General features: G+C 35.8%; 2 protein-coding genes across 2 annotated transcripts; one reads left to right on the top strand and one right to left on the bottom strand.

Annotated features, from left to right (window-relative positions):
• The first annotated feature begins 403 nt into the window (after nt 1–403).
• On the top strand, nt 404–4283 carry LOC135607912 (uncharacterized). The gene is made up of 7 exons (XM_065100134.1): nt 404–588; nt 675–715; nt 1717–1774; nt 2386–2479; nt 3411–3495; nt 3586–3651; nt 3959–4283. The coding sequence occupies exons 1-7, from the start codon at nt 477–479 to the stop codon at nt 4070–4072; spliced, it is 570 nt and encodes a 189-aa protein (XP_064956206.1). The 5' UTR covers nt 404–476; the 3' UTR covers nt 4073–4283.
• Nucleotides 4284–5541: 1258 nt separating this feature from the next.
• LOC135606539 (arabinogalactan O-methyltransferase 2-like) lies at nt 5542–6915 on the bottom strand. The gene has a single exon (XM_065097569.1). It carries the CDS (start codon nt 6703–6705, stop codon nt 5842–5844), a length of 864 nt encoding a protein of 287 aa, XP_064953641.1. The 5' UTR covers nt 6706–6915; the 3' UTR covers nt 5542–5841.
• Between the last annotated feature and the right edge of the window lie 5379 nt (nt 6916–12294).

Here is a 12294-nt window from a genome sequence, read left to right as displayed (position 1 = left end):
TAGGAGATTACTGTGGGCACTTTTTATAATTTATTAAATATAAATCCTTAATTATTACTCATACTCTTTATTTCTCACACCCCTCGATTGCCCAAAATATAATATTTTCTATATTCATATAAAATTGACCTAGAAAATAACATTCATAATTGTCAGGAATATCTTCGAAGTTAGCCTGACGTCTTTAAGTCTTAAAAATATTAAATTAATCTAAAGAATTATTTTGCATCTCATCCTATTTAATATTTACATTATCTCATATAATGCGGCAAATGGAAAATTTTGAGCTATTTAAAATGTCAATAAATATGATTTATTGGTCAGGAAAGTGCAACACACTTAAAACAATTTTTGAAAACAAGAAAAATACACCGAAAATAAATAATATTATCTCGCTTGGGCTCATTTCTCCCTCTAATTTTGTACAACCAGAATCCTGCGATTTCTTCTGCCGGGTCTGCTGTGGGCTCGTCGCCATGGCGAGCGCTTCCGGCCCTCCAGCGATGGCGCTGCAGAGCTCAGAAATGCTCTCGAGAGATCAGCTTCTCCACCTCTTCGCCCGCTTTGACTCCCTCACCTCCCAACCTGGTGCGTCTCGCCTCTTACTCGTACCGCTTTCGTGCCCTTCCCATCGCCCGTTTAATTTCTTTTTCCTGTTCGATTTGGCTCTTCAGATGTCAAGAGACGGATCGCAGATGCCGTGAAGGACAAGCAGGTGCTAATTTGTCGCAGCCATTTGCTTCCTTCCCTGTTAATTTTTCGACCCATCTTTTAAATTCTGTACCATTTTGTTCAGAATAGAAACCTATTTCTTCCAACACTGATCCAATTGCTATTCTAAGCTAAAACTCGTCATGGTGGATGCCAAAATTATGTATATATTTTTCTCTCTCTTGTTTTAGATTGATCCCATCATCATTGATTCGAGGACCAATTTCTTTCTCTTTTCCTGCACGTCATTAACATCTGCAGTTTCGTACTCTCGGTCTATTTGGTGCCCAATCATATGTGAAAGCTTATTGATGTGCTTGAGGGCATCAGAGATCATATGTTATGTTTAGGACTAATAGTATTTTCGTTTGTGGAGAGAATGGAATTCCTAATTGCTCACGACTACTTTTTCCCTTGCAAAAAAAAAAAGCTACTAATTGTCATTTTTTGAAGTAGCACATTGAACTTCTGGAAATATGCAGTTTAAAAGGTATTAATAATTGTAGATTTTTTCACATTACTGAAGAGAAATAGCTTATTTGTCTCCAAATCTTGTTGTTTTACCCTCGCATTGACATCCCTTTTCTCCCTTTGTTTCCGATGGATGAACTGCTTATGGTCCATCAGTGGAAACAGTCCATGAGAATGTGCTAGACCTATGGACTTTCATATTGTAAGCTAAGTAATTTAGATCTAGTGAACCTTATGATGGCCAAGTTAAATCGCTATATTAGAACAATGTTTGATTAACCTCTTTATGTTTGAAGTTGTGTCATTTTGGGAAAACTATATTGCACAAGATTTTCTTTCTTATACTTAATTAGACATCAACATGCAATTCATACTATTAGCCTGTGCACACTCTCTAAGATAGAGGATCATGTATGGTTTTTTCTTATTATGCTCTTTATGAGTTTGAATAATGTAGTGACTTTATCTTTATTGTCCGACGTATCTCATCACTTAGGCAGAACTAGGAAATAACAAGCATGATTATTTTCTCAGGAGGCAGTTGCTGTGACGACCGCAATCCAAGAGGAAATACTTCTTGAAATGGGAATTGGTTAGATACTGCCCTTTTATATCAGTATGGCAACCTTTGAAAAGTTATTATTATAGTATGATGGACTGGAACCTTCATAGGTATCTAATTTTGGGTCCATGGAAAATTAATTCATAGCACATGTATGATTTTTTCTTCTTTTTGTCATTTTTCACTTCTGCAAATGCACTTGTGTATGTATGTTGTTCATGCTTCATTGTCCTTTTAGGCTATATGCACATTAGTCTTTGAAATAGTACTGATTGCATATACTTCTCCAATAGCTAGTACTTCGTATAACTAACTCGATCATATAGTCTGCTGTCATGCATACCAGTCCTATAATTTTGTACATTTTCTGATCCAACTTCAGTTAAACCAATGAGTTATGAGAAGGTGCAGTAGTTGATATGGATTCTCTGCAATACATTGTCTTCCCAGAATTTGGTGTTTAGCTAGAATTATTTGTCGTAATGTTTTCATTTATGTAAAAGTTTAGCCTATATCTTTTGTTATGAAGAAATGAGTTTATCTGGTTTGTGGTTTTTTTTCGTAGTTGTTACTTCCATGTTTTGCACAATTAATTCTTCCACAACCACAAGGTTTTGACATACCAGCTTAACATGATGCAGATCCACGATTTGGAATCACTTGCTTAGGGAAGGTGAATGCCATGTATGAGAATGACATGGATTTGATGATTCAATTTTATCGATTTGTTGCAAAGTATGAATTCTCATAAATACATTCTCTTACTATTTGAAAGCCAGATTTCTCTTCATGAATTTTAGATTCTTTGGTTCCAAGTATTCATTTGGTGAAATGGTATTTTTTTTTGCTTCACTTGTTTTACTTAGTTGACATTGGCAACAATTAAGCACTAAAATGTTGCAACTGACATGTTAGAGAAAGCTCATATCACTTCTACAACAGAGGCTTTTAGATACATCATGTCATATTGCAGGAAAATCATCAACTTTTTTCTGCTCTTATTTTCCTGGCTTTCTACATTGGTGTCTAGAAAACTAAGTAAACAAAGGTTTAATGCTGCATATGGCTCTGATTTAATTGAGATAAGGCTTAAGAAGTATATTTCTCAGTAACCTTTATGCAAGCTTGAGGCATGAATAATTTGGCAGCATCATATATCTTACATATTACATATCATTTTTGTTCATAATTGGAAAGTGGTGTGGTTAGTGAAAGGTGTAGGGTTTCAACCACCCATGTCACATCATCTTTCCTTCTTACAAAAAGCAAAAGTAAATTAATCCTCATTTTGTCAACAAATAGACTCCATAGGTAAAAGTAATTCAACAAATAAGCTTCCACATTTTGTCATAAATTAATTCTTTCCATACACAATGCTAGATTACATTGCGAGCCTATGGTCAATTTGTTTCAAACATCCTGTTCCTCTGGTTGAATTTTTCATTAATTGGTTCGAGTATCTCTGATTTGCTATAACTCAAACAAGCACGAAAAGTATATTTGCATATTTGTCCATCGTCAAATCGGATATGTAATTATTGAAATAATTGTTGGAAACTCAATGATGGACATGCAAGCATGATAACTTGATTTATGCAGCAGACATCGGATAATAATTTTAATAACTTGCTGATTAGTAATATTTGGTGTAACCAAAATACAACAGGGAAGAGATAGCCAATGATGAGGCTGAACTTGAGTGTAGTGAGTTTGAAGAAAAAATGCTGACTCAGCAGTCAATGCAAGAGCAGGTACGTATATCAATTCTGTTCATCTATGTATATCAATTAAAGTATGCATATCATTAGCATACTGACAGCATGCTAATGATTCCTTCTCAGCAACTCGACATGCTGAAACAAATGAGGAAGTATCATCCAGATGCTCAATCTGCACTTCTTGAAGCTGTATGTGAATACTGATCTCTCTCTCTTTCTCTCTCTCTGCAGTATTCATGTGCATGTTAGTATGCCTGTGTGCACATCTGCAAATACGTATGTAGTGATAGATGTTTGGACAGTCAGACGATTCTCTGCAATCATACTTTCATAAGGCCAGTTGGACTGCACTGGTTGCCTGCTTCACTACTCGCATGTTGATATTGAACATGTCAACTTCATACCAACATATTACAGGAAGTTTGTGCATCTAATATGCTGCCACTCAATATATTGGTCATTTTTTGTATATTTCATGTATTTCGTTTTGGTGCAGCTCCATGAACAGTTGGATAAGGCTAACTTTGACAGCAGTGCTGCAATTCTGACATCGGATCAAATTGAAGAGATTGTTAGCAGAAGACAAATGGCTGCCAAGACATCCACGTAGGTCTTCCAGCTTTTATATTTTCTAGCCTTTATGGTTTTGTGAAGTACCAAAATCATGTTTATTTCTTAGAAATCTGTTGGTCAATCCCATACTTGTTATTTGCTGCTTGAAGATTGAATACAGAATTTACTTGTGTCTTTATTAAAATTTATGTTATAGCATGACGATGACTAAACTGCAGAAAATAATAATATCTTCATGTTTATGTTTTTTTTTTTTTTTATAAATGGGAAGCGAGAATTGATCCAGGACTTTGCGACATTCTAACAATGTCATTATCATGTTGAACTTTCAATCTTTGAGAAGTGAGTTTTGGATGCCACATCGAATCAATATTTTAGATATCATAATATTTTAAAAAAACATTTGTTAGATTGTGTTAATTGAAGTGTGTGTACGGGTACAATGTATGACTAGCCAAGACAATTGGACCAAACGCAGCTAAGGTGTTATCCTAACTGCATGTCTCATGATTGATAACCTTTCCAACATTTTCCTTAGGGTAGATCGTACAATATATTTTTACATCTTAAACATTGGTTTGATGATAGTGTATTAGAGGCCTTAGAATCGAATCTCGTCTTCATATTTATCCTTTGAAAAAAAAAATAATAATGATGATCTATTTTATTTTGTGGTGAGTCGTATTGAGATGTTGGTTGCCTGTAATAGAGTTAGGTAGGAATCTTATATTAGGTCTCTTCAAAGTATCTAACTTAGACTTGGCTCTGGCATTTTTTATATTATTAATATTATGAAAGAATTTAATAAAGTAATTAGTTTTATCCATATTACTTTTTAGGCTAATTACCTAAAAAAATCATAGGTTTTGGCTTTGGACCAAAGAGCATCACTATTTTGAGGATCCTTCGAGTATAATGAATGACCTTTAGAATCTAAAATTTACTGAGGTGATCTTAGTTGATATACAGTAGCAATCCTTAAAGTTTCAACAACTTTGAATCATATATATTGACATATTAGGTTTTCATGCTTAATCTTATGGAAAAGTGTAAGTTTTTCAAAATGATACTCAAATGCATCACAATTGGGAGATTTTATGCGGACAACTTCCATTTGGCTTTTTTTATGCGTTGACTAGTTATTTACTTTTTAAAAAAATAGTTTATTTACCTTTGTAATGATTTTTAATGATCTTTAGTATCTCAAACTTAATGAGTTGACTGAAAAGGGCTAATAAATAATGTAAAGTGATTTTATTTTATTTTCCCTTAATATATAATGCTTGTAACTTTTATAATTAAGATACAAAATAGGATTTTAATTTAAAATTTAAAATTTGTTTATTTTATAAATTCGGCTCATTCATAAATTTTTGAGAATTGATATAGATTTTATCAATTACATTGTTTTATAAATACATATTATTATACATTTTTATGTAAAAATACGTCTCCGTGAGTGTATGTAACCATAAAGACATTAAGAATCCAAAGTTTAATTAATGTTGTTTACTAAATTAAATTTATAAATATATTATTCATCAGATTAAACCATGTTCAAGACAAATTAAGGGGAAAAAATAAAGAAAAATAATGCCACTAAATGACCTATTCAACCTCCTAATTCATCATCCAACACTGTAAGAAGTCGCCTGCCAACGATACCCGTCCGTCCGATCGGAGAAAGTTTGTGAATCTTAAAGCAAGCAATCATCCCCTTCCGGCTTCAAGAAAGGCGCACGCGGTACTACTACTACAACGGCAACATTAATATAGAAGAAGGCGAAAGATGAGGAGAAAGAGAGATCAACAGAAGGTGTCGGCAGCAATGGCGGACGTGTCGTTGGCCGGCGGGATCTTGAAGTGCCACAGCCGCCCCGTGCCGCCCACCCGGTACTTCTCGCAGAGGAACTCCATGGCGAACGACTTCTCCACCCGACGGTCCACGTCGTGGAGGAACACGTCCGTCTCCCCCTCCCCGCGCCGCCCCCGTGCCATAACAGCCGCCGAGTAGATCGCCGCCATCCGCCCCGGTGCCTCAGGGAAGTACCCCTTGGGCGCGTCGATCATCAGCACGTCCCATTCCCGCTCGTACACCTCCCCCGGCAGCCCCACCAGCGCCAGCGGGCACCCGCCGTTGTGTTGCAGGCCCTCCACCCCGTCCACCCGGCCCGGCCGGCACTCCGCGTTCTTGCGGTAACCCCGCAGAAGCTGCTCCGCTTGCGACAGCTGGGTGCGATACTTGACGTGGTGCGCCCGCAGCTCGGGCGAGTCCTTCTTTACCGCCGCGTACCACTGCGGATCCTCCTCGAGGAAGATGGTGGTGCCTCCGGGGTTCAGGGCCGCCCACATCTGGGAGTCCCGTCCCAGGCCGAATACCAGGAAGTTGCAGGGGGAGCGCCGTCGGAGCACGTCGAAGGACAGCCGGATCTCGTCTCTGGACTGCTGCGGCACCACCGTGGTGGTGGCGTAGTAGAGGAGGGCCTTGGCGAGCTCGGACGTGGCGTCGGCCGAGCGGGAGAACCCGGGATTGAGCGAGCAGTGGAGGCCGCGGTCGAGGAAGCTGGAGACGAGGAGCGCGCTGGCGACGAGGGTAGCCCCCGCGGCCGCGGCGAACAGTGGCTTCTCCGGCAACGCCCGCATCGCCTCCCTGATCGATCTTTTACCCATGCAACTACAACAACGAAGAGGGATATGCTTCCTCTTCTTCTTCTTCTTCTTCTTCTGCTGCCGCTGCTACGCCCTTTTATGTGCTCATCTACTGCAGCGGAAGTCAAGTCTACGAGATCAGCTTTTCCCGGCCGCAAACGGAGAACGCACCTCGTTCACCGGGAGGATCGGGTCACCGCGCCTGGATGCGAAAAGCCGGTGGGGCCTTGAACGGACGAGTGAGATCAGGACACGTGGTTCCCTTCGATCTCGTGATTGATGCCAATCACCGGTCCCCATAATTCCCTACCGATTTTAACGTCCGCTAATAAGGAAAAAAAAATCGATGCATTGCATATTAGTAATAATACCGCTTCTTATGATCTCATTAAATTGGATATATTTCGTAGCCAAATTCCTCTCGGTCAATATGACCAAATGTACAATGATAAGATGCCATACGAACAGCATACGGATGGATTAGCAAAGGAAATGTGGCTTGGCATCTCATATGGGTGGGTCAATTGGGATACGTTATTAATAGATAGGGATTTAGGTGGCTACGAGATCATTAATGGTCGGATCGTCATTGATGCTGATGTGACATCATCATCGTAATTTTGTATATAATCGGGATAGTGTTAGAGATAGAGAAAAGCTTTAATTTATCTTTTTTTATTGATTTTCTTTTTTTCCTCCTTGGATAATATAGGAAATTGAAGTAGAAATATTAGAGAAGTTGTCATGTATGACATTTGACAGAATATTCTCTAAAATAATAATATTTATTTAAGTAAAAAATAATCAAATATATCAAGTCTGTAATAATTTATCGTAAGATTTTGAATTGGAATCGTGTTTAGTCTTTTTAAAGAATAAAGATGTAGAGATAATATTTTTTTCTTTTGTCCAACATGATAGTCCTTTTTTTCTTATTTTTTATTATATCATATTATATATTATTTATCTCTATTGGTTCAAATGGGATATCCCATCAAAATATTAGTGAAATAATTAATAATTGAGTGATAACATATTCTATCATCTTATTTATGAGTCACGTGAACCAATCAATGAGATATTACATATATGTAAATGATAAGAAATAAAAGGAGAATATAAGTTTAGTTCTCCTTGCAGATACGGTTAGGAAAAGCTCGAATGACCTTTAGCAAAATGGTACCTATACTCAAAATCGACACACAGGTGAGTAGGTAGAGAATATATAAGGGCATGAGATGACTCTCTCTAAGGAACTCGACAAAATAGCCTTGTAACTTTGGGAGAAGGGGTGCTTCCTCACAAAGGGGGTCGTAATGACAAGGGCCAGGCGACTGGTTACCAAAAACATATGTCTTCGCAAAGTTATAAGACCATGTATGGGGGTTGACGCCTACCAAGTGTCGAAAGGTTCAGGAAGTTAGTGACTTGATGATTGGAGAACTAATGACGGAAGCCTCGATGAATAGCGATCGTAATTATAATGGTCCTATGGTAACGAAATTCTTTGTTTGGTAAGTTTTGACCTATACAAAAGATGTAACGATCTAAGTACTATCTCGAAGAAAGACTTAGTGAAATAGACATATATGTGAAGATTCATACTTCCCGCACTTGGATAAAAAGATCCTACGAAGCTTTACTATTCCCTAGGATTGGCTTTGGGCCTTTCTTGTGTAACTTAGGTGGAAGGCGAAGAATGTCTCATTTCGAGGGGGAGGGGGGGGCTCAAGCTTACAAATCAGTTTACTATAGATCTCGGATTCGACGACGATATGCTTACAAATCGTATAGACACTTTCTAAGAAACATCAAAAAGGTACAGATTATAAATTAAAGATATATTATTATTTGATTTTAGTTTTGATATTAATTTTTTTTTGTATAATAATAATAATATATTATGATTTTTATGCTTACATTATTCTCCTTCTTTTTTGCTCCTTAATTTTTTATTGTATCATGTTATATATTGTTTACCTTTATTGGTTCTAATGAGATATCCCAACAAAATATTAGCGAAACATAAAAACTAAATGTAGTTCAAATCTTTACGCAACAAATTAGTGAAGCGTTTTCTCGAAGAAATACGAACTCCTGAAGCGTACCAAATAGAAAAGGGTTGACTCGATCGATGCAGTCTTCTTTTCTTCTCATTCTTTTGTTGGCTACTTAGAAACACGACGACTGTATAAGAAGAGAATGAATGGTGGCTTGGAATCGAAGGCACCGAGAAGTACATGAAATCACGTGCATGCACTCACTCCCATGCAAAGTATTGACAGGCCAAATGCGTTAAGCAACATGCATCGAAAGAGAGAGAGAGAGAGAGAGAGAGTAAAAGTCTTCATGAACATGTTTAACTATTGAATCTTGTCAGTAGGTAGAATGTAGAATGAGATTGAAGGAATGAAGGAATAAGGATTACCATTACTACTGCTACTGATGTGGAATCTCGAGGCGAACCTTTACTTAACTTGCACTCTCGCGTGCATGATGACGAGATTACAAGTTTGCATGCATGCATTGATTTCTTAATGGCATCAAAATCAATGTACATCGAAGCTGTTGTCACCATTTAGTTTCACTTAATTCATCTTATTAAGTAAAAATAATGACATGTTAGAATTGTTTCATTTTGTTACGTGCATAAAACAATCGATTGATGATCATATCGAGCCTCATTCATATTAGGATGAAGAGGGATCAAGAATTTTTTCGATATTACTTAACTAGAAGAAATAATCGTATTTGCAATAGTTCTTTTTTGACCCCTTGTAGGTAATCTAAAAACAAATTATATTACATCAAATAATGTTGATGCTCACATATGAACTCGAACCTAAGGCCAAATGTCTCAATAGAGATTAATCGCTTGATCTTTGATCGTGAACTTTTCTTTCTTTTCCTCCAAATAGTACGAAAAGCAAGTCTTGATCTTAGTATCATGTAGTGATTTTATCGTCTTTATCGGTTAAATTGGTTAGCATCTTGTAAAAGTTTATCGGATGAGGTTTTGAATCTTAAATATTTGATAAGTGTATTTGGTACACCATCACCAAGCTAGCCTGTGTTAAGAAAATAAAAGAACTTCAAAGATGTTAATCAAAACAATATTTTGTTCCTTCATCTTGTAATTTTGGATTAGGACCATAATAAACCTTCAAGTGGTTAACAAAAAGCAACAATATGTTCTTCCATCTTGTATAGTTTGTGTGGCATTAAATGGGTTTTAGTTACATGAATTCTTGATTCATTAGTAATTTCACCTCATCTTAATTACAAGGATTATATATCTCCTCAAAATATATTAATACCATTTTAGTTGATTCTCACTTCTTTTATTATGATTGTTCCCGAATAAAAATATTTTTTTTTTATGTTTCTCAGTTAACTTCACATATCCACTGGAATATCTAACTAAGATTTTTTTTTATATACATTTTGCCTTTTAGGTGCCTAAATTAAGATTCATAAATTGACAACTATCCTATAATAATCTCTAAAAGTAAAAAAGTTACCTAATGATCACATAAAAACATTGGATGCCTCTCTCTATCAATGATGTAGTCATCAATCTCTTCATTATACTAAATAATTGATTATAAAACTTTTGCTTACTAGAATTTATTATTTATTCATCTTATCTACAACTTTATTTTGTTACTTAGCATTACTAAAAGAACATCTAATATAAGTCATTGTTATCATGCTGATAAGAAATGTGTAATGCTTGAATTCAAATGACCTAACATAGATGAAGTTGACATGCACAACAGTATAAAGAAATATTACTTATCTTACATCGAGTTCAAACAAGCCATTACAGGAATATTCCATCCCAAGACATCATTTTTAAGATGCGAAAATATAAAGATTTCTTTTAATGTAACACATGTTTAATCCGACATCGAATATTAGAAAAAGATTTGAATTGATTTACGAACACTCGGTGAACATAATATATCATTAACTATGACCTAAATATTTTTGATCGATGATTTAGATTTAATGAATCATTTCTCGCACTGGATTGAATTATAATAAATAATATTAAAACCAACTTAATATTGAATAATGCAAGAGATACTCATGCCATGGTGGAATGAAAACTCTTCCACTTACAAATATAATAAAAGGAAAATTATCCTAACCCCACTATCCAAAAGATGTCTATATATTTCCATGTACATGGAATGGACTTATAAAAGTGTAAGTGGGATTGGCTTTCTTGTCCCATAGCTGAGAAAAATAAAGATGAACTGAGAGAATAGGCAAGGCCTATACATGCAAGTCTCAATCAAGGTGAGAAGAAAGGTGGGACAAAATCTTGGGTATATCTTGGACAGATGGAGAACATTTGACTCAATTAAGCATTAATGATAGCATTTGTTTAATGTCACTGAGATGGGATTAAACCACTTGTAATTAAAGAGGCCAACTACTCCAATCTCCCAATTGAAAGAGGTGTTTCAACTAAGAGATAGGATAGCTTGGTCAACCTTGGTTTGATGTAATGGCAAATGGTTTCTATATGTATGATTGAATTAGTAGCATGTAGTTGTCAAGGAAGACAGCAAAGTGGTGATAAGGTGCCACGAGATCCCATAGCATGTTAAAATATATGGTTTGCCTACAATAGGGAAAGTGTATTGTATTAGATTATGACTCTCCTCAAAACATGTGTTATCTATTATTGACTATAATGAGATGCGACAATTTTATCCCCATCCCTAAGATTTGCATTTGGGTTGCTCGAGAACTTTAGCATTCACAGTGTGGATGCATAAGAGGACAGGCATCATTGAAGGTATCAAGAAATCAACTTCAAGAGAGATGATGGTAAAATGGAGCTCTAATCATGATTAATGTCAATGCCAATCGAGTAACTATGTTATTGATACCATCGATATTTTTGATCAGTTGGAGTTCGACACGTAAAATCTAATCGGTCCGAATATGATAATACGTTTAGGTATTTGTTAACACAATCAATCTTAGAAAACAAACACTATATAAAATGGCTCTTCCAGGCATATTTTCACTATAAACTCATCGAGTTAAATCGAAATTCTCGAACTTCTTATAGATCACAAATAACTAAAATTAATAAGATCATCTTTTCAAATGCAATCTTGACTTTTTTATAGGAATAAGCTAAAATAAAATAGAAGATATGGTATATGAGTATCCTTTGTCGTAGAGAGAAAGTGATTCTCATATAGAGTTGTCTCAAAAGGAAATTTTTCTCATTCAGATATGATAATACTTGAAAAATAGGTTAGGTAAAGTTAATCTTATTAAATTGGATCAAAGTTAAATGTATTAGCTACTAACATTAAAATTATCCAAGAAAGCATACCTTATATCCCCACACGAGAACAAGTCCAAATATAACTTATGTTGGTCGTAAGATCTAAGAACGATCAATAAGTAGAGAGTCTATTTTCACTATTAAAACATGTCAGTGATTAACACTTGTATCGTTAGATCTTTATCCATTATTTTTTTGTTTTTTGAAAAAATTATAATTGATTATCAAACACCATGGAGTAGTTAGATATTACAAAAATGATGACATGGCTATGGTCATAAAGAGTCCCGTGACAA

This window comes from Musa acuminata, chromosome BXJ2-3 (assembly GCF_036884655.1).
Source record: "Musa acuminata AAA Group cultivar baxijiao chromosome BXJ2-3, Cavendish_Baxijiao_AAA, whole genome shotgun sequence".
NCBI classification, from domain to species: domain Eukaryota; kingdom Viridiplantae; phylum Streptophyta; class Magnoliopsida; order Zingiberales; family Musaceae; genus Musa; species Musa acuminata.
This window is presented reverse-complemented; position numbering and strand designations above follow the sequence as displayed.